The 19,398-nt window shown below is 41.4% G+C and overlaps 1 protein-coding gene across 1 annotated transcript; it reads left to right on the forward strand.

The window, feature by feature from the left end:
• The first annotated feature begins 3,350 nt into the window (after nucleotides 1-3,350).
• On the forward strand, nucleotides 3,351-6,755 carry batf3 (basic leucine zipper transcription factor, ATF-like 3). The gene is made up of 3 exons (XM_031902246.1): nucleotides 3,351-3,406; nucleotides 3,976-4,138; nucleotides 5,256-6,755. The coding sequence occupies exons 1-3, from the start codon at nucleotides 3,351-3,353 to the stop codon at nucleotides 5,442-5,444; spliced, it is 408 nt and encodes a 135-aa protein (XP_031758106.1). The 3' UTR covers nucleotides 5,445-6,755.
• Nucleotides 6,756-19,398: the final 12,643 nt, after the last annotated feature.

The raw sequence follows: 19,398 nt of genomic DNA on the forward strand, positions 1-19,398 counted from the left end.
TAATTATATCTTAGTTGGGATCAAGTACAGGTACTGTTTTATTATTACAGAGAAAGGGAATCATTTAACCATTAAATAAACCCAATAGGGCTGTTCTGCCCCAATAAGGGGTAATTATATCTTAGTTGGGATCAAGTACAGGTACTGTTTTATTATTACAGAGAAAAGGGAATCATTTAACCATTAAATAAACCCAATAGGGCTGTTCTGCCCCAATAAGGGGTAATTATATCTTAGTTGGGATCAAGTACAGGTACTGTTTTATTATTACAGAGAAAAGGGAATCATTTAACCATTAAATAAACCCAATAGGGCTGTTCTGCCCCCAATAAGGGGTAATTATATCTTAGTTGGGATCAAGTACAGGTACTGTTTTATTATTACAGAGAAAAGGGAATCATTTAACCATTAAATAAACCCAATAGGGCTGTTCTGCCCCCAATAAGGGGTAATTATATCTTAGTTGGGATCAAGTACAGGTACTGTTTTATTATTACAGAGAAAAAGGGAAAACATTTCTAAAAATGTGAATTATTTGATTAAAATGGAGTCTATGGGAGATGGCCTTTCCATAATTCGGAACTTTCTGGATAATGGGTTTCCGGATAAGGGGTCCGATTCCTGTACCAGTAAAAGGTCTGTAAGGTCTGCGCCACATGAAGACACTGGAGGATATCAATGATAAAAAGTGAAGGACACATTGCTCTGAGTAACGTATGACACAGGTTTCTACACACACTCCCTAGTCAGGGGAAGTCCGAGCCCAGCTTGCCACAAGAGAGCCGCTCTATCTCACGTTCCCATTTACATCTTTCATACCACAAAGCAGGGTAGTCAGCCTTTGGCACGCACATTTACTTTCACAACCTTGGCTCGGCGCTACACCCCCATTGCCACCCATTTGTCATACCCTTTTGTAAAAATAGGTTACTTTATACACCAAGACAAACCTTTTACTAGCAAGGAAGTGCAGTTTCCTGCTTGGGCGCTGCCATGGTGATGTCAGTCTAGCTTCTTATTGTGCAAACGGAACCAGAAAGTAAATAGGGTTTTACAAGAGGTAACAAAAATAGACTTCCAGCAAGCATGGGAAAGCAAAACCGGAAGCATGATGCTTTTAATTTTTTTTTCTTTTTGGGGTTTCTTTTTTTTCATCTTTACCATTCTGTGCTCCCCCCATGTCTTATGGGTTGTCCACATTTTGTTGCAGGCTAAATATAGAGAGCATATATAGAGAGCATCCTCTGGTGGTGCTATAGCGGGGCTAACATGGCCAGTTCTGTGGCAATTGTGTCCAGAAGGTCTTGGGGCTCCCCTAAACCTAAATATATGATAGATTAGAGCAATGTCAGATTCCCAAGATTTTGTCTTGCACAAAGGCTATCCAAGGTCTTGTTTCACCCTGGCAATCACTGTTCTGGGGGAGTGCGGAGCAGAGATGTGTTGGAATGCAAGACCCTTGAATGGGTGGTTACATTTTAGTAAGTTATAGATTGGCCTAGTCTAAGCAACTTTTCAATTGGTCTTCATTATTTATTTTTCATAGCTTTTGAATGATGTGCCTTCTTTGTCTGACTCTTTCCAACTTTCTAACCCCGGCATCCAAAAACAATTGTTCTGTGAGGCTGCAATTTTATTGTTATAATTACTTTTTATCATTTTTTTTTCTGATCAGGTCCTCTCCTATTCATATTCCAGACTCTCATTCAAACCACTGCTTGGTTGCTAAGTTAATTTAAACCCTAGCAACCAAATGACTGCTGAAAATTCAAATTGGAGAGCTGCTGAACTAAGTGAAATAATTAAAAAAAAACCACAAATAATAAAAAATGAAGACCAATTGCAAATTGTCTATATTATTGTTTATATTATTGTCTAATATTACTCTCTGTGTCATACTAAAGCTGAACAACCCCTTAAATGTAACAGCTCAGATCCAAGCTAGGTCTAATGGGCTAAAATTCTATATAATCTGTATATGCTAATATTATTCTATATACTGTATATACTCGAGTATAAACCTAGTTTTTCAGCACCCAAAATGTGCTGAAAAAGTCACCCTCGGCTTATACTTGAGTTGGGTGCCATGGGTCTCTCTAGACTAGCACCCTCTCTCCTTTGTGTGCAAATTAGGCCCCCCGCAACCAGACCCTCCAGTGCCCTGGCCTAGGCTCCCTGTAGCAATACTTATTTCCCCTTACATCTCCTCCGGGACTGGGTCTGCTGCCAGTTTGCCAATGTGCAATGATAGTGGGGTAGTACTCATATTGTTTTTGTTGACCCTCTTTAACACTTACAGAGCTAGTTTACTGTTTTTCTTTTAAATAAATATTTAAAGACATATACCCCACTGATGCCTCAATTAATGTAATTTACTGGTTTTTATTTTGATTATTGAAACTTAGCAGTAGCTAAGTCAATAAGTTTTTCCAGTTTTCTTAGGTAAAATTAGGTACCTCGGCTTATATTTGGATTGGCTTATACTCAAGTGGTATTCTGTATATTATGTATAAAGGTATATTGGTTAGTCCCTAAGCTGAGGTAAATGACAGCAGTCCAGAGCAGGTGCTGGGACATAGCAGGGAATTACTGGGGGCATCTTCAGAGGCACAGATCTTAACTTCTAAAGGGTTCTTGCCGCCTTGGACTGGTACAACATAAGGTGTAACATATCTATGTCAATTCTTTGTTGGGTTTTAGTTTTCCTTCACTTTAGCAGATTCTCTTGCTTTCCCATGGGGCCACAGTCACACCATCTAAAAAGAAGATCTGGCCTGCTGCCATTGATTGGATGGTGGGTAGGGCTGCCATGTTTCCTGGGGACAAGATACCAACATTGCTATGTCTGTTGTCTTTTCTTTCCTATTTGGCAGGAAGGGTCGGCTTGACTGACTGGTAAAATACTGGCCAGTTGGCAACCCTAGTGAGAGATCTAATGATGACAGACTGTGATCTTCTGCCCACCTACCCATCTGACTAAATCATACAATATTCACCTATAAGGTCTATAGACTGGTTATGCTTTTTAAATGCTCAAAATTAACAATTATTTCCTTTTTTAATTCCTAAAAAGAGAATCTTAGACAACCCACTTTCAGAACTGAGTATTAAATCTTTCCTCTGTGTTGTGGTTGAACTCCATTAGTAAGAGCTCAAGAGCTTAGCAGTAAACAAACTCGAATGAGCTGAAAAGGAAGTGGCTTGTTCATCAGAAACACTTGCGGCAGAGCTCACACTTACTCACTGGGTGCAGTCGCAGCCCTTTACTTACACATGAAACCTGCCTATAGGAGAGGATCATTGAATGTCTGTGCAGAATCCAATTAGCTGGCATCTCCCCCAAGCCTGGCATGAAGGTTGTAGACTTGGCTCTGGGCATCCTGATGGTCAAATGCATCTTTGTGTGGTTGTCACAATGTTTGGGTGGTACAGTGACAATGCCAAGAGATTGCAGTGTTTGGTCAAACTGCTTTATACTTTTCACAGTTCTAGAAATACATGTATGGGGCCTTTTATCCGGAAACCCATTATCCAAAAACCTCCACATTACGGGAAGACCATCTCCCATAAACTCCATTATAATTGAATAATTTTTATTTATTTATTCAATTTTTCTCAGTAATAATAAAACAGTACCTGTACTTGATCCCAACTAAGATATAATTACCCCTTATTGGGGGCAGAACAGTCCTATTGGGTTTATTTAATGGTTAAATGATTCCCTTTTCTCTGTAATAATAAAACAGTACCTGTACTTGATCCCAACTAAGATATAATTACCCCTTATTGGGGGCAGAACAGCCCTATTGGGTTTATTTCATGGTTAAATGATTCCCTTTTCTCTGTAATAATAAAACAGTACCTGTACTTGATCCCAACTAAGATATAATTACCCCTTTTTGGGGGCCAAACAATCCTGTTGGGATTATTTCATGTTTAGATCTTTTTTTAGCGGGCATGGTGTTCCAAATAAAGGAAATGCACCTATAAATGCTGCCTATACCCACTTTACACTCTCCTCTCTCTCTTTCAGAGCTCAGATACCAGCGACAGGAAGGTTCGCAGGAGAGAAAAGAACAGAGTTGCTGCCCAGAGAAGCCGGAAAAAACAAACACAGAAAGCTGACAAACTGCATGAGGTACAGTACAAGGGTTGGAAACCCATCATCCTTTTAGATATTGCTGAACTACAGGTCCAGCAGCCATCTATAGGGGAGCAGGTTGCTTGCTTTTGCAATGGTTCTTCCTTGCATACCTTAAGTGGAGGGGTTTACTAGGAAATTGATATGGTTTGGTTGGAATGGGGTATGGCTGGTTGAAAGTAGGCATAGTATATTTGAATCACAACCGCAAATATCTCCCAATTTAAACTGGGAATAACGGGATGCAGTGGTCCCAACTGACCCAATATAATCTAGATTCCAGTGGGATAGGAGGTTTGTGGGCTGTGCAAGAGTGGAGCACAAGCACATGGTGGACGGGACTTGGAAATATTTTTTTGTTGCTTTTGAAACAGATGTCTTTGAATTCAAAGGAAAGCTAAAAATAACAATTAGAAGTTTGCTCTAGTTCTAGTAACCCACAGCAACCAATATATGACCTGTATTTATAGTAAATTGAGCCATCTGGTTGCTGTGGGTCAGGCCCAGACTGGCAATCTGTGGATTCTGGCAAATGCCAGAGGGGCTGTAAGGTGCCACAGTCACTATTTATTGGGCTGCTGGGGGCTGTTTGTACCTCTGTGTAATTGAAATGGGTCCCAGTGCTGACCTGCTGTGGGTAACAGGAACTGGAGGAAACACAAATTGTATTCTCCTTCTACTCTTAAGGTCCCCATACACGGGCCGATTATAGCTGCCGATATCGGTCCCTTGGACCAATTCGGCAGCTTATCGGCCTGTGTAGTGGCAGAACCGAGGGGCCTGGCCGACCGATATCTGGCCTGAAATTGGTTGTTCGTTGATGCGGCCCCCGATCCGACTGCCCCATTGCCGCGTGTAGAATTCACCTACATGCCTCCCCGATATCGCCCACCTGTAGGTGGGGATATCGGGTGAAGATCTGCCCATGTATGGCCAGCTTTACAGCCATACAACCAGTAATCTGTCATTTTATTTTCATGATAGTTCCCCATTAAGCCTTAATACAGGTGAGGGAGTAGCCCATACACAAGATGACGTTTCCCATACATCAGCAGTGACAGATCCTAAAAGGACCACTTTCTCTCTAATGAACATTGTTTCTCTCATTTGACAGGAATATGAATGTTTGGAACAGGAAAACTCATCCTTGAAGAAGGAAATCGGGAAACTAACAGATGAACTGAAACATCTTAGCCAAATTCTGAAGGACCATGAGCAAATATGCCCGTTTCTGCACTGCCCAGTGAACTATGTGACGGTGCCCCGAGTGACAGATGCTGTTCCTGGCTGTTTGCCGCGGTGACTTCCTGGCTGTGAATGTCATTTCCTCTTTGACCTACGGCCACATTTTCTGCTGTATCCTGAAGCCAACAGAATCCCCCCCCCCCCCCCCCCGGTGCATGACGCCATAAACACCTCTGTGATTGTTACTGCAGGGAAAAGACAAATATGATGGAATCGACAACTTACCTATCACTGTTCCATGTCCTGTAAACCAAGATGGCTCCTGGAAATGAGAACTTGACCTCCTGGTTTCTACTGCTGCTTTGTCTAAGGAAGGCCAAGCGCTACACCCCCTTGTTCTACATGAGCGCAATGAATAGGGCTTGTGCTGAACATACTTTTGGATTATTGTTTTTTTTATCAGAAGAAATCTATGATTTTTGTTATTTCTCAAGCTAAATAAGGAAACTAAAGCTGCTCTATGTTTGTTACTTGCAAGAATGTTATTACCAGTATTCAACCCCCTCCCTTCCCCTTTGTTGTGACTGTTCTGTTAGGAGCAGCCTATTATGCAGGGAGATTATCTGTGCACTGGAATCGAATTATCTACTTCTATCTACTATTTATGCACCAAACATGGAGCAGCGTCAGTTTCCCTGTTTTCTCAAGAAACATCAAATAACATAGATTTTTCTTAGTTAAATTAATAAACAAAAATTATGTTTAGCCCCCTATTCATTTGTTTATTTTATTTCCCCTACTTTCTAACTCAATATAATTAATCCTTATTGGGGGCAAAACAATCCTGTTGGGATTAATTGTTAAATGATTTTTTAGTATTTATCAGTTTTAGAGTGTGTGAATTTGAGTTTGTTTTTCTAAATTGAATAAACTTGCTTATGGAATGCTCGCTTATTTATTAATGAGGTAAGCGTGTGTGAAAAAAACTCTAATACCTCGAATTTCTGAGTTTACAAACTCAAATAAAACTTGAATATCTTGGCAGCTCCCATTGACTTCTATAGAAACTCACAAGCTTTTCGATGCCGAAGTTTTACGTGATAGTTTTTGGGCTTTTTTGCGCTTAATAAATGCCAGACATTTGGGTTTTTGAACCATAACTCGTATTGTGCCAGTTTTAGCACTAAATAACTTGAATAAGGAAAAAAAAACGAACACATTTGAATGTTGATTAATCTCCTCCTTAATTTATGGAGATGCAAATTACAGAAAGACTCCTTATCCGAGAATACCCCAGGTCCGGAGTGTTCTGGATAACAGGTCCCATACACCTTTACTTTGTTTGTTCAGGGTTTAAGCGTCTTTTATACTTTATTGTTATAAAGTGTTTTGTTTATTACATGCAAAATGTATTTATAAAAATAGATTTATTTACTATTTGTTGTGTTTCTCTCATTTTTAACTCCTTAGACAGTAAGTGAATCCTTATATTTACAAATGGTACTGTGCATAAATCCAGTGTTTTAGTCCCTCAAGTTTCAGTTGCTCCCTCCATACCTTTTTTTATCTTGATAAACACATGTTCCTCCCAATTCTCACCTTAATCAACCCTCAGTCTGGGCTTCCATAAGCATCTAGAAGAAAACATTTGAAGGGTACTGGGAAAACAGGTGTCAGTGGGTCATTTACTTACCCAGATATATAACCCTCTATGCCTATACCATAAACATCTTCCATTGATGTATGAGAGAAAGGCGGTTGATATAAAGGGCCGGATTTCAAAACCGGGTGCCCCAAGGCCGCCCCCGGCCACGCCCCCCCCCCCCCGAGTGCGCATGCGTGCCCCCTAAACCCCCCAAATGCGCATGCGTGCGTGAACAGCGGTAGTGCGCATGCGCGAACAGCGGGGGGTAGGGGATGCTAGCAGCCATGCGCCGTAGGCCAAACTTGCATACGGAGCAGTGGGGAGAAGTCCCCATTGCTCCGTATGGGAACACAAATTTTTACATTTTGGTGCGGCGGGGCAGCATGCCGCCCCCAGGTTTCTGCCGCCCTAGGCCCGGGCCTTTGTGGCCACTCCACAAATCCGGGCCTGTTGATATAGAAGAAAGGACACATGAGTGTTTGTAATGTGAAGAAAGAAGGTGAAGCGGAAAGTGAAGAGACAAAATTCTTTTGACAGTGGGCTTGTAGCCCAAGGTTTCCTGGTTTGGTCCTTGGCACCCCAGTCTAAACTAAAAAGTGGATTTGGTGCACCCCTAAAAGTAATACAGATCATGATGACAATAAATATATCTTTAGCCCATTAGTCAGATCTTAGGCGAGAGTAAATGGGAAAGCAAATTCATGAAAAACCACAGAAAGAGAAAATGCCGACCAATTGCAACTGGTCACAGAATATCAATGTCTAATTATTACTAGGAAGAAATCCACGTTAGGTTATTGGAAAGGAACACTTTTTGAAAATGAAGGGTGGTTTGTGGGACTGGTAGTCAATTTTGGTTTTGTGGGTGAAGCAAATCAGGGCTTACTAGATATATTGAAGGACTCAGCAGACTTTAAATCAGGGGTCCTCAAACTACAGCCCGTGGGCCGGACATGACCCCCTGCGGCCATTTACCCGCCCCCCCCACCCCCGCTGCTGCGGGCCGTAGTTTGAGGCATTAATGATTGCAGGCAGTCTCCTCCTCCGTCTACTACTGTGTCGGCATTCTGCTCTGCCCAGCACATCACCGTGTCGCCACGTAACCCAGTGACACGCTGGGCAGAGCAGAACACCGAAACAGGAGTAGACCAGCCCCCAACAGTCTGAGGGACCATGAACCGGCCCCCTGTCCAAAAAGTTTGAGGACCCCTGCTTTAACTGATAAGGAGGTGAGGCTGGCTGTTGGTGATGGGTGCTTTAGTACAGCAGCAATAACTGGTTAATCATTTAACAGCTATTATTCCAGTTGTGAAACTACCATACAGCAGACCCCACATCTCACACAGGGGGGAGTCCAGGGCAGAGGTTGCCAAACCTGTTTACGACTCGCCATTCCAGCATCAGACTTGCTTTCCTGCCTTTGCCTGTCACATTGGCATATTCTGGTGCCCTGTACCGTAAATAAGCACATGGGGGTAAAGGAGATCATGGTCGGCTCAAAGTGCAGGTCATCACAGGTTAAACCATGTGGAGGGGGCCCTGAAAATTTCTTGTTCATTCAGAAGACATCATCAACAATTATACTAGCCCAAATGACCTATTTCCCCTTGATTCAGAGGTATGTGATCTATTGTGACAAAGAGTGGAGGGCCAAAGATTCCTTCCAATGTTTCTCAATAGCTCACATAAAAATAGCCTCTCCGTATCAAAAACAATATCATTCTCATATTTCCCCCGTGCCCCTGATGTACTCTCGCCTTTTGTCACCAATGATATGATCACTGATTCCCTTTATAAGATGATTCAGCTCTAGAAAATTCACAGTACTTTTTTGCTGTCACGCCTCAGTGATTTTTCTATAGAAAACAATTCCTAAATTACATCTCTGTATGATTTTCATATCATGGGTTCCAAATGTTGAATTCTAGTGATTTAGACCCATTTAGATCCATTTTATTGCTCGTATGAGAGATCATTATAGCATCAGTGGTACAGGTCAGTGGCACCCTATCAGAACATAGAGATACTGCAAGAAATTCCATTGTTCTAGGAGACAGGGATAACAGTAAATCAGCTCAGTTCTGTATTCTCTCTACTCAGTTCTAAATCTGTTTAATAGCTTTATAGTCTCTCTACATGGGCAAAACAATGGTCTATCTGTCTGATATCTGAGTTAAGGTGGCCATGCACGTGAAGATCCGCTTGGCGAGGTCACCAAGCGAGCGGAACTTCTCCCGATATCCCCAACTACGGGTGGGCGATATCGGGGAAAATGTAGGCTAATTCGATTGTTTGGCCCCATTAATTTTGGCCTCCATTATAATAGCGACAATGGGGCAGTCGGTTTGGGGATCACATCAATGAGCCAATGCAGTCCCCGATCCAACTGAATTTTCTAACCTGCCCGATCGATATCTGGCCGATTTTAGGCCAGATATCGGTCAGGCATGCCCCTCGTTCCTGCCCCTACTTGGGCCGATAAGCTGCCGAGTCGGTCCTAGGGTCCTATCTTGCTCCCTTCCTATTGTTCTGCTGATTGGCTGCTGGGAGGGGGGGTATCACTCAAACTTACAGCGCAGCAGTAAAGTGTGACTGAAGTTTATCAGAGCACAGGTCACATGGCTGTGGCACCCTGGGAAATTAAGAATATGGAAATACCGGTCATGTTGGCTTTACACTATAATAAATATGACCCATAATGTGCAAGCCAACATTACCGGTGATATTGCCCATAGCAACCAATCAGCAATCAGATTTGAACATTTACCTACAAGTTAGAAAACAAAAGAAAATATTTGAATGATCGCTAAGGGCAACATAACTGGTGATGCTGGCTTTCATACTATAATAAATATGCCCCATAAGCAAAGGAAGCACTATGGCCCTGCGGATGGTGCTTATTATCCTTGTTTAGCGTAATTATAAAAAAAATGAAAAAGCAGAAGAGAAATAATGATGATTTTTTCCCATGTCGAAGGTAAGGCATGCACAGATAGAAAAGTAACCCCCTTTGTGCCGAACGCCATTAAGCAGCCGTAGGACAGAGCCAAGGAATGAACCTTGTGGGTTTCCTGTTAACTGACTGTAAAGGTCAATGGCGTTCATTACCGACAAACTCGTTCATGGGGTTTCCTGGTATGTATCAAGCAGATTTCTGTTTGGCTGCATGAAGTGAAGCTCAAAGGTGCATCTCAGTGGGCTCCTCTCAGCTCCATTGCCCCTGCCTGACTGGCCTGGCTGAGATCTGTTTGATACAGTACCTCACAGAAGGTTAATGATCAAATTAAGGAATATTGGCCTAGAACATAATATTTGTAATTGGATAGAGAACTGGCTGAAGGATAGAGTACAAAGAGTGGTTGTAAATGGAACATTTTCTAATTGGACCAGTGTGGTTAGTGGGTACCGCAGGGGTCAGTCCTTGGTCCTTTGCTTTTTAACTTGTTTATTAATGACCTGGAGGTGGGCATAGACAGTACTGTTTCTATTTTTGCTGATGACACAAAATTGTGCAAAACTATAAGTTCCATGCAGGATGCTGCCGCTTTGCAGAGCGATTTGACTAAATTAGATAACTGGGCAGCAAACTGGAAAATGAGGTTCAATGTTGATAAGTGCAAAGTTATGCACTTTGGTAGAAATAATATAAACGCAAACTATCTACTGAATGGTAGTGTGTTGGGGGTTTCCTTAATGGAGAAGGATCTAGGGGTTTTTGTAGATAACAAGTTGTCTAATTCCAGGCAGTGTCATTCTGTGGCTACTAAAGCAAATAAAGTGCTGTCTTGTATAAAAAGGGCATTGACTCAAGGGATGAGAACATAATTTTGCCGCTTTACAGGTCCCTGGTAAGGCCTCACCTTGAGTATGGGGGGCAGTTTTGGGCTCCAGTCCTTAAGAAGGATATTAATGAGCTGGAGAGAGTGCAGAGACTGCAACTAAACTGGTAAAGGGGATGGAAGGGTTAAACTATGAGGTTAGACTGTTGAGGTTGGGGTTGTTTTCTCTGGAAAAGAGGCGCTTGCGAGGGGACATGATTACTCTGTACAAGTACATTAGAGGGGATTATAGGCAGATGGGGGGGGTTCTTTTTTCCCATAAAAACGATCAACGCACCAGAGGCCCCCCCTTTAGATTAGAGGAACGGAGCTTCCATTTGAAGCAGCGTAGGGGGTTCCTCACGGTGAGGGCAGTGAGGGGGTTGGGGAATGCCCTGCCGGGGGATGGGGTAATGGCAGATTCTGTTAATGCCTATAAGAGGGGCCTGGATGAGTTCTTGAACAATCAGAATATCCAAGGCTATTGTGATACTAATATCTACAGTTAGTATTACTGGTTGTATATATAGTTTATGTATGTGAGTGTATAGATAGGTAAGTATAGGGTGTGGGTGCTGGGTTCACTTGGATGGGTTGAACTTGATGGACTCTGGTCTTTTTTCAACCCTATGTAACTATTGTCAGACTGGTTGGCTTCAGCCTGCCTTAGCACCACCCACAGCTTGTATATTGTGTTATAGTCTAGAACAGAGGTCCCCAACCTTTTTTACCCTTGAGCCACATTCAAATGAAAAAAGAGTTGGGGAGCAACACAAGCATAAAAGAAGTTCCTGGGGTGCCAAATAAGGGCTGTGATTGGCTATTTGAGAGCCCCTAAGTCAACTGGCAGCCTACAGAAGGGTCTGCTTGGCAGTACTCATGGTTTATATGCAACCAAAACTTGCCCCCAAGTCAGGAATTCAAAAATAACTCCCTGGTTTGGGGGCACTGAGAGCAACATCCAAGGGGTTGGGGAGCTGTCACGAGCCCTCGCCGCTCCTTACCTGGCCCAAGCGTGCGGCGGCGTCCTCCTTCCCGGCGCGGCGAATCCAAGATGGCGGCGCCCAGGACTCCACGTGGGCGCAGGGACGCCGGCGCGATGACGTCACGCGCTATGGCGCCAAATTCAAAAATAAAAGAACGCCAGAGACCCAGGTTCAATGCCCGAGTATAGCTCAATATTCCTATTGTGTTCCTGGGTCTCTTATTGTCTTCTCTGCTTTCCTATTGCCGAACCATTGCCTGTTCCTGACCTTGAACCTTGCTGCCTGCCTCAAATGACCTTGCCTGAACCTGACCTCTCTTTTGGATTCGCCGCGCCGGGAAGGAGGACGCCGCCGCACGCTTGGGCCAGGTAAGGAGCGGCGAGGGCTCGTGACAGGAGCAACATGTTGCACTGGTTGGGGATAACTGAAACAACATTGGATATATCATATTTGTTATGGGAGTTTGGTCACTTTGAATTCGCTGATGATGGAATTTGCAGAAACAACCCCAACGTTTGCTCATAGCCTCAAGTCTTTATGAATGTCCTGAGCTCGCACCAGGAAAACCTGGGTTGGCCCCACCGAACCAGACCCAGTCCCTGCCGGCACTCCCCTGCTGATCTCCCTCCCCCAATCTCACCAAAGATAAGTATAATGTATGCATGCTGTAGGGGCTGCAGCGGGGGCCCCTGGAGGGAGTGTGGGCCCTGCACACCCCAGTCCAACCCTGGGGAAGGCCACCTCTGATAGATTCCATTTTAAACAAATAATTCACAGTTTTGAAAACGATTTTCTTTTTCTCTGTAATAATATCAAGGTCCCAAAACAATCCTATTGGGTTTATCTAATGTTTAAATGATTTTTTAGCAGACCAAATTACAGAAAGAACCCTTATCCAGAAAACCCCAGGTCCCGAGCATTCTGGTGAGATTCCAGGTCCCATACCTGTACCTATACCTGTACCTATACCTGTACCTATACCTGTACCTATACCTGTACCTATACCTGTACCTATACCTGTACCTATACCTATACCTGTACCTATACCTGTACCTATACCTGTACCTATACCTGTACCTATACCTATACCTGTACCTATACCTGTACCTATACCTGTACCTATACCTGTACCTATACCTATACCTATACCTGTACCTATACCTGTACCTATACCTGTACCTATACCTGTACCTGCAAAGGAAAACTTGTTTACAAAATGGTAAATTATTTGCATTGCGCATTTATCTCCCCTAAGAAGATTAGCAGATTGGGCTCAGTCGGTGGCATTTATCTCAATTACTAATAACTGCTTAGCTCCCCTGTGGCCTGGGGCAGATAACAAAAACAAAAAATGTTTTTAAGAACATTAAATGTAAGCTTGTATTTACTGACCATAATCAAAAACAGATAGGTCTGTGTGTAGCGTGAAAAATGATCATTTTTATTTTTTTCATAATTATATGGCTCTTTCGTGCTGCTTGACCTTTTGTGGTTCCCAGCCAGATGAGACTCTGTATCACTAATAACCTTGGGTCCCTCCTTGTTCAGCTGAGTCACATACATGTACCTCTCATGCGTGAGTCACCTTAGGCACCTCCATATACAGCACTCTCGTTTCTCTTGTTTCTCTTGTTTCTTCACTCTCGTAAAGTCTCTGCACTGTATGAAAACCCTGGAGAACTAATGGCAAACTTATAATAATAATGACTAATGACAATTCAGCAGGAACAGCCCCCTAAGTTTGCTCATAGCCTGTACAGAGAGATACCATAAAACTATGGCACATAGGGATTCCCCTGTACTAAGCACAATTCAGCAGGAACAGCCCCCTAAGTTTGCTCATAGCCTGGACAGAGAGATACCATAAAACTATGGCACATAGGGATTCCCCTGTACTAAGCACAATTCAGCAGGAACAGCCCCCTAAGTTTGCTCATAGCCTGTACAGAGAGATACCATAAAACTATGGCACATAGGGATTCCCCTGTACTAAGCACAATTCAGCAGGAACAGCCCCCTAAGTTTGCTCATAGCCTGGACAGAGAGATACCATAAAACTATGGCAGCATAGGGATTCCCCTGTACTAGGCACAATTCAGCAGGAACAGCCCCCTAAGTTTGCTCATAGCCTGTACAGAGAGATACCATAAAACTATGGCACATAGGGATTCCCCTGTACTAAGCACAATTCAGCAGGAACAGCCCCCTAAGTTTGCTCATAGCCTGGACAGAGAGATACCATAAAACTATGGCACATAGGGATTCCCCTGTACTAAGCACAATTCAGCAGGAACAGCCTCCTAAGTTTGCTTATAGCCTGTACAGAGATATACCATAAAACTATGGCACATAGGGATTCCCCTGTACTAAGCACAATTCAGCAGGAACAGCCCCCTAAGTTTGCTCATAGCCTGTACAGAGAGATACCATAAAACTATGGCAGCATAGGGATTCCCCTGTACTAAGCACAATTCAGCAGGAACAGCCCAAATAGGAAACAATGAGGGGATTAACTTCTGCTTGAAAATGTGCCAAGGACAGGCTGTCACTGACTATTCTATACCTCTACTATTCTAAGCCTCCATAGGGCTCAATGGTACTCACCTGATCAAACCTGCCAACTTTTTTCTTTACAAAAAAGTGTTAACTAATAGTGCTGGGCATGGATTCGTGCCGAATTTCTGTGTTTCGCCATTGGCTGATTGTTTCGCGAAACGGATGAAAAAATTCACCACGGAAAAATTCACAGCGCGTCCAAAAATTGTTGCAGGCGACAAAACAATAGCTGCAGGCGATAAAAGAATAGCCGCGCGACAAAACAATAGCCATGGGCGACAAAAGAATAGCCGTGTGTGACAAAAGAATAGTCGCAGCCGACAATTTTTTTTGACGCGCAACATTTTCACCGTTTTGCCAATTTTTCGCCGATTCCCGAATCTTTTAAAATAATTTTTCGGCGAAGCGAAACAGATTCGCTCATCACTATTAACTAAACATTAATAAATCACAAATTGTGGGAGCTATTTTCAAATACCGGTAGCTGAAATTTTTCGGGGAAAATTTCTGAAAAACTCAAATTTTTAGAGAAACAATATCAAAAAAAAAATCGAGTACTGGCAAAAACCCATTCAAAAATCTTGAAATATTTTTTCTCAAAATTGCTTAGTAAATGTGCCCCTTTTTTTAAAAAAAAATGCAATGCCAGAATTCAGAAGATAGACTCCCCCTTGACTTCCATGGCAGCTCAGGGGGTTGGCGCTAGCATGATGATATTTTTTGTCATATTTTTTTAAAATAAAGGGCAAGACAGCAATGTACGGTTTAATAAATAAGACATGGTCCTGATTACTGTGCATGGAGAGCGCATTTCCCCAGGGGGCAGATCTACCAATGGTTTTTTTCTTGATTTGCCAATAAACCCCCCCCCAAAAATAAACACCAGTAAATGGATAAACATTCTTTGAAACCTGAAATAGTAACAATTTATTTAAGAAAAAATACATGAAATACTGTACATGTGCACAACTTCCCCTTTATGTGCTAAAATGTCTATAGAAATCAATGGGAATTGTCTCAAACAACGTTATTTACTTTATTCCCAGTTTATTTAAAGATTTTCGGCCTCTTTGGAAATTGGAACAATGTTATTTTTCCTTGTGTGTGACTTCTATGCTACAAAAGAAATTGACTCTTCCAAATAAGTTTTTTTAACGGGGTAGTGTGCCTTTAAGTTAATTTTAACGGGCGTGTTTACTAAGATTGGAGATAAATATCTCCAGGGATGTTGCCCATAGCAACCAATCAGCAATAAGATTTGAACAGTCACCTGCAAGTTAGAAATCAAAGCAAAGACCTAATTGGTTGCTACAGGCAACATCACCGGTGATATTTATCTCCATTCTTAGTAAACATATGTTATAGAATGGTCAATTTTAAGCAACTTTTTAATTGGTCTTCATTTTTTATCTTTTATAGTTTTTGAATTATTTGCTGTCTTCTGCCCCTTTCCAGCTTCATAATCGGGGTCACTGACCCCGGCAGCCAAAACTATTGCTCCAGTTTTATTGTTATTGTTACTTTTTATTATTTATCTTTCTATTCAGCCCCTCCCCTATTCATATATCAGTCACTCTCAAACCACTTCCTAGTTACTAAGGTAAATTGGACCCTAGCAACCAGATAACTGCTGAAATTCCAAACTGCAGAGCTGCGGAACAAAAAGTAAAATAATTAAAAAAAACTACTAATACTAAAATATGAAGACCAACTGCAAATTGTCTCAGAATAGCACTCCCTATATCAATAACAACCCCTTTAAATAAGCAAGTGCTGAAGGGAAAAAAACACAAATGCCCTTTTGGGTTTTTTTCTCACATTTAAAATTGATAACTGAATACAGCAAACTTTTTTTTATAAATGATGCACTTTTTACATTTTTCTGAAATTTAAACATGCAAACTATGGGGCATATTTACCAATATCTGAATGTAACTTTTTACCACAATTCAAGTTTTTGGGTTTCTAAAAACGTAATTTTTGAAGCGCAAAAAAATTGATCATTTAAAAATAAAAATTGGGCATCTAAAAGCATAAAAGTTGATGTAGAAGTCAATGGGAAGTGTATTAGTAAAATTCAAGCTATTTTTCTATTCAAGCTTCAAAGTTGGCTCATTGAAAATGATATGTAGAATCTGAGTTGTTTTTTCACGTTTATACACGGTCACGTTTTTGAAATTCGAGTTTTTCAATGAACAAGCATGCATTCAAAATTTTCCAGTTTTCTATTTTTTTTCCAAATTAGGAAAAAAAACTTGACCATTTGACTTTTTTGATAAATTGTCCCCCTTTGTTTGGTAAAAAGCTAATGATGTGTTTCGTCTCTAATAAATAAATAAAATAGATATAAAAGTACAGGTATGGAATCCGTTATCCGTTACGGGAAGGCTATCTCCCTTAGGCTCCATTAAAAGCAAATAATTCTAATTTTTAAAAATGATTTCCTTTTTCTCTGTAATAATAAAACAGTACCTGTACTTGATCCCAACTAAGATATAATTACCCCTTATTGGGGGCAGAACAGCCCTATTGGGTTTATTTAATGGTTAAATGATTCCCTTTTCTCTGTAATAATAAAACAGTACCTGTACTTGATCCCAACTAAGATATAATTACCCCTTATTGGGGGCAGAACAGCCCTATTGGGTTTATTTAATGGTTAAATGATTCCCTTTTCTCTGTAATAATAAAACAGTACCTGTACTTGATCCCAACTAAGATATAATTACCCCTTATTGGGGCAGAACAGCCCTATTGGGTTTATTTAATGGTTAAATGATTCCCTTTTCTCTGTAATAATAAAACAGTACCTGTACTTGATCCCAACTAAGATATAATTACCCCTTATTGGGGCAGAACAGCCCTATTGGGTTTATTTAATGGTTAAATGATTCCCTTTTCTCTGTAATAATAAAACAGTACCTGTACTTGATCCCAACTAAGATATAATTACCCCTTATTGGGGGCAGAACAGCCCTATTGGGTTTATTTAATGGTTAAATGATTCCCTTTTCTCTGTAATAATAAAACAGTACCTGTACTTGATCCCAACTAAGATATAATTACCCCTTATTGGGGCAGAACAGCCCTATTGGGTTTATTTAATGGTTAAATGATTCCCTTTTCTCTGTAATAATAAAACAGTACCTGTACTTGATCCCAACTAAGATATAATTACCCCTTATTGGGGGCAAAACAGCCCTATTGGGTTTATTTAATGGTTAAATGATTCCCTTTTCTCTGTAATAATAAAACAGTACCTGTACTTGATCCCAACTAAGATATAATTACCCCTTATTGGGGGCAAAACAGCCCTATTGGGTTTATTTAATGGTTAAATGATTCCCTTTTCTCTGTAATAATAAAACAGTACCTGTACTTGATCCCAACTAAGATATAATTACCCCTTATTGGGGCAGAACAGCCCTATTGGGTTTATTTAATGGTTAAATGATTCCCTTTTCTCTGTAATAATAAAACAGTACCTGTACTTGATCCCAACTAAGATATAATTACCCCTTATTGGGGGCAGAACAGCCCTATTGGGTTTATTTAATGGTTAAATGATTCCCTTTTCTCTGTAATAATAAAACAGTACCTGTACTTGATAACAACTAAGATATAATTACCCCTTATTGGGGGCAGAACAGCCCTATTGGGTTTATTTAATGGTTAAATGATTCCCTTTTCTCTGTAATAATAAAACAGTACCTGTACTTGATCCCAACTAAGATATAATTACCCCTTATTGGGGGCAGAACAGCCCTATTGGGTTTATTTAATGCGTAAATGATTTTTAGCAGACTTAAGGTATGGAGATCCAAATTACGGAAAGATCCCTTTTCTCTTTATGTAGAACGTTACAATTTCCCCCCAAAAGCACAGCTTGGCTTTTTACTGATCTTCCCCTTGCAATTTTTTGTAAATAAGGTGGAATCTCCTGGAGGCAGATAAGAATATGTTGTATTTCAGTTGGCGCTGCTTGGAAAGCCTATGAAGCGATGCCTGACTGGGGCCGTATGAGCTCAGCCACTTCCCAGAATAACGAGTGAAATTTCATTCGCAACCAGGAAGTTTTCATTGAGTGTCAGCGAGAGAAAAACTCCACCGCAGCATTCCCCTCCGGCCCGACGCTGCCCAATCCCCATTCAGCAGCCCTAACTGAAAGCAACAGCCCGACACCTACAGATTAGAAAGTAATGTACAGACGTTACAGTAAACTCTAACCACAGCGCTTCCTGCCAAGAAAAACAGCCTCGTACGTCACATCGGCTCTGGTTGGTAAATGATGCTAAATATGACTTTTTGTTACAAAAATAAAATACTGCAAATGCACGCCATTGGGGCTGATGGCACTAAGCACAATAGGGCTACGGGGTGATTTTTTACATTTTTTTTAAAATAAAAACACTATATAATAAATTTTCCAGAACAAATAGAACCCGCCCACTAGTTAGTTTGAAATGTAATGTTTTGGTTTTTGGACTTTTCGACAAAATTTGGTGTAGATTGTACAGTGTCTACCTCATTCCCCCCAAGATGTTCTTGCCAAATAAATCTACATTTCAGTCATATTTATGTATTAGCTATTTATATTGCTCAATTTTGTCTTATTCATCAATGAATTTGGGGCCCTTGGGACTCACACTTTCTACTATTACTGTTATACTTCTGTTTGAAATATTGCAGGGAGGTTCATTGGCTCCTGTTAAAACTGACCCTAGTGTGTGTGAATGTGATAGGGACGTTAGATTGTAAGCTCACTGGGGCAGGGACTGATGGGAATGTGATAGGGACCTTAGATTGTAAGCTCACTGGGGCAGGGACTGATGGGAATGTGATAGGGACCTTAGATTGTAAGCTCCACTGGGGCAGGGACTGATGGGAATGTGATAGGGACCTTAGATTGTAAGCTCACTGGGGCAGGGACTGATGGGAATGTGATAGGGACCTTAGATTGTAAGTTCCACTGGGGCAGGGACTGATGGGAATGTGATAGGGACCTTAGATTGTAAGCTCACTGGGGCAGGGACTGATGGGAATGTGATAGGGGCCTTAGATTGTAAG

Source organism: Xenopus tropicalis, chromosome 5 (assembly GCF_000004195.4).
Source record: "Xenopus tropicalis strain Nigerian chromosome 5, UCB_Xtro_10.0, whole genome shotgun sequence".
NCBI classification, from domain to species: Eukaryota; Metazoa; Chordata; class Amphibia; order Anura; family Pipidae; genus Xenopus; species Xenopus tropicalis.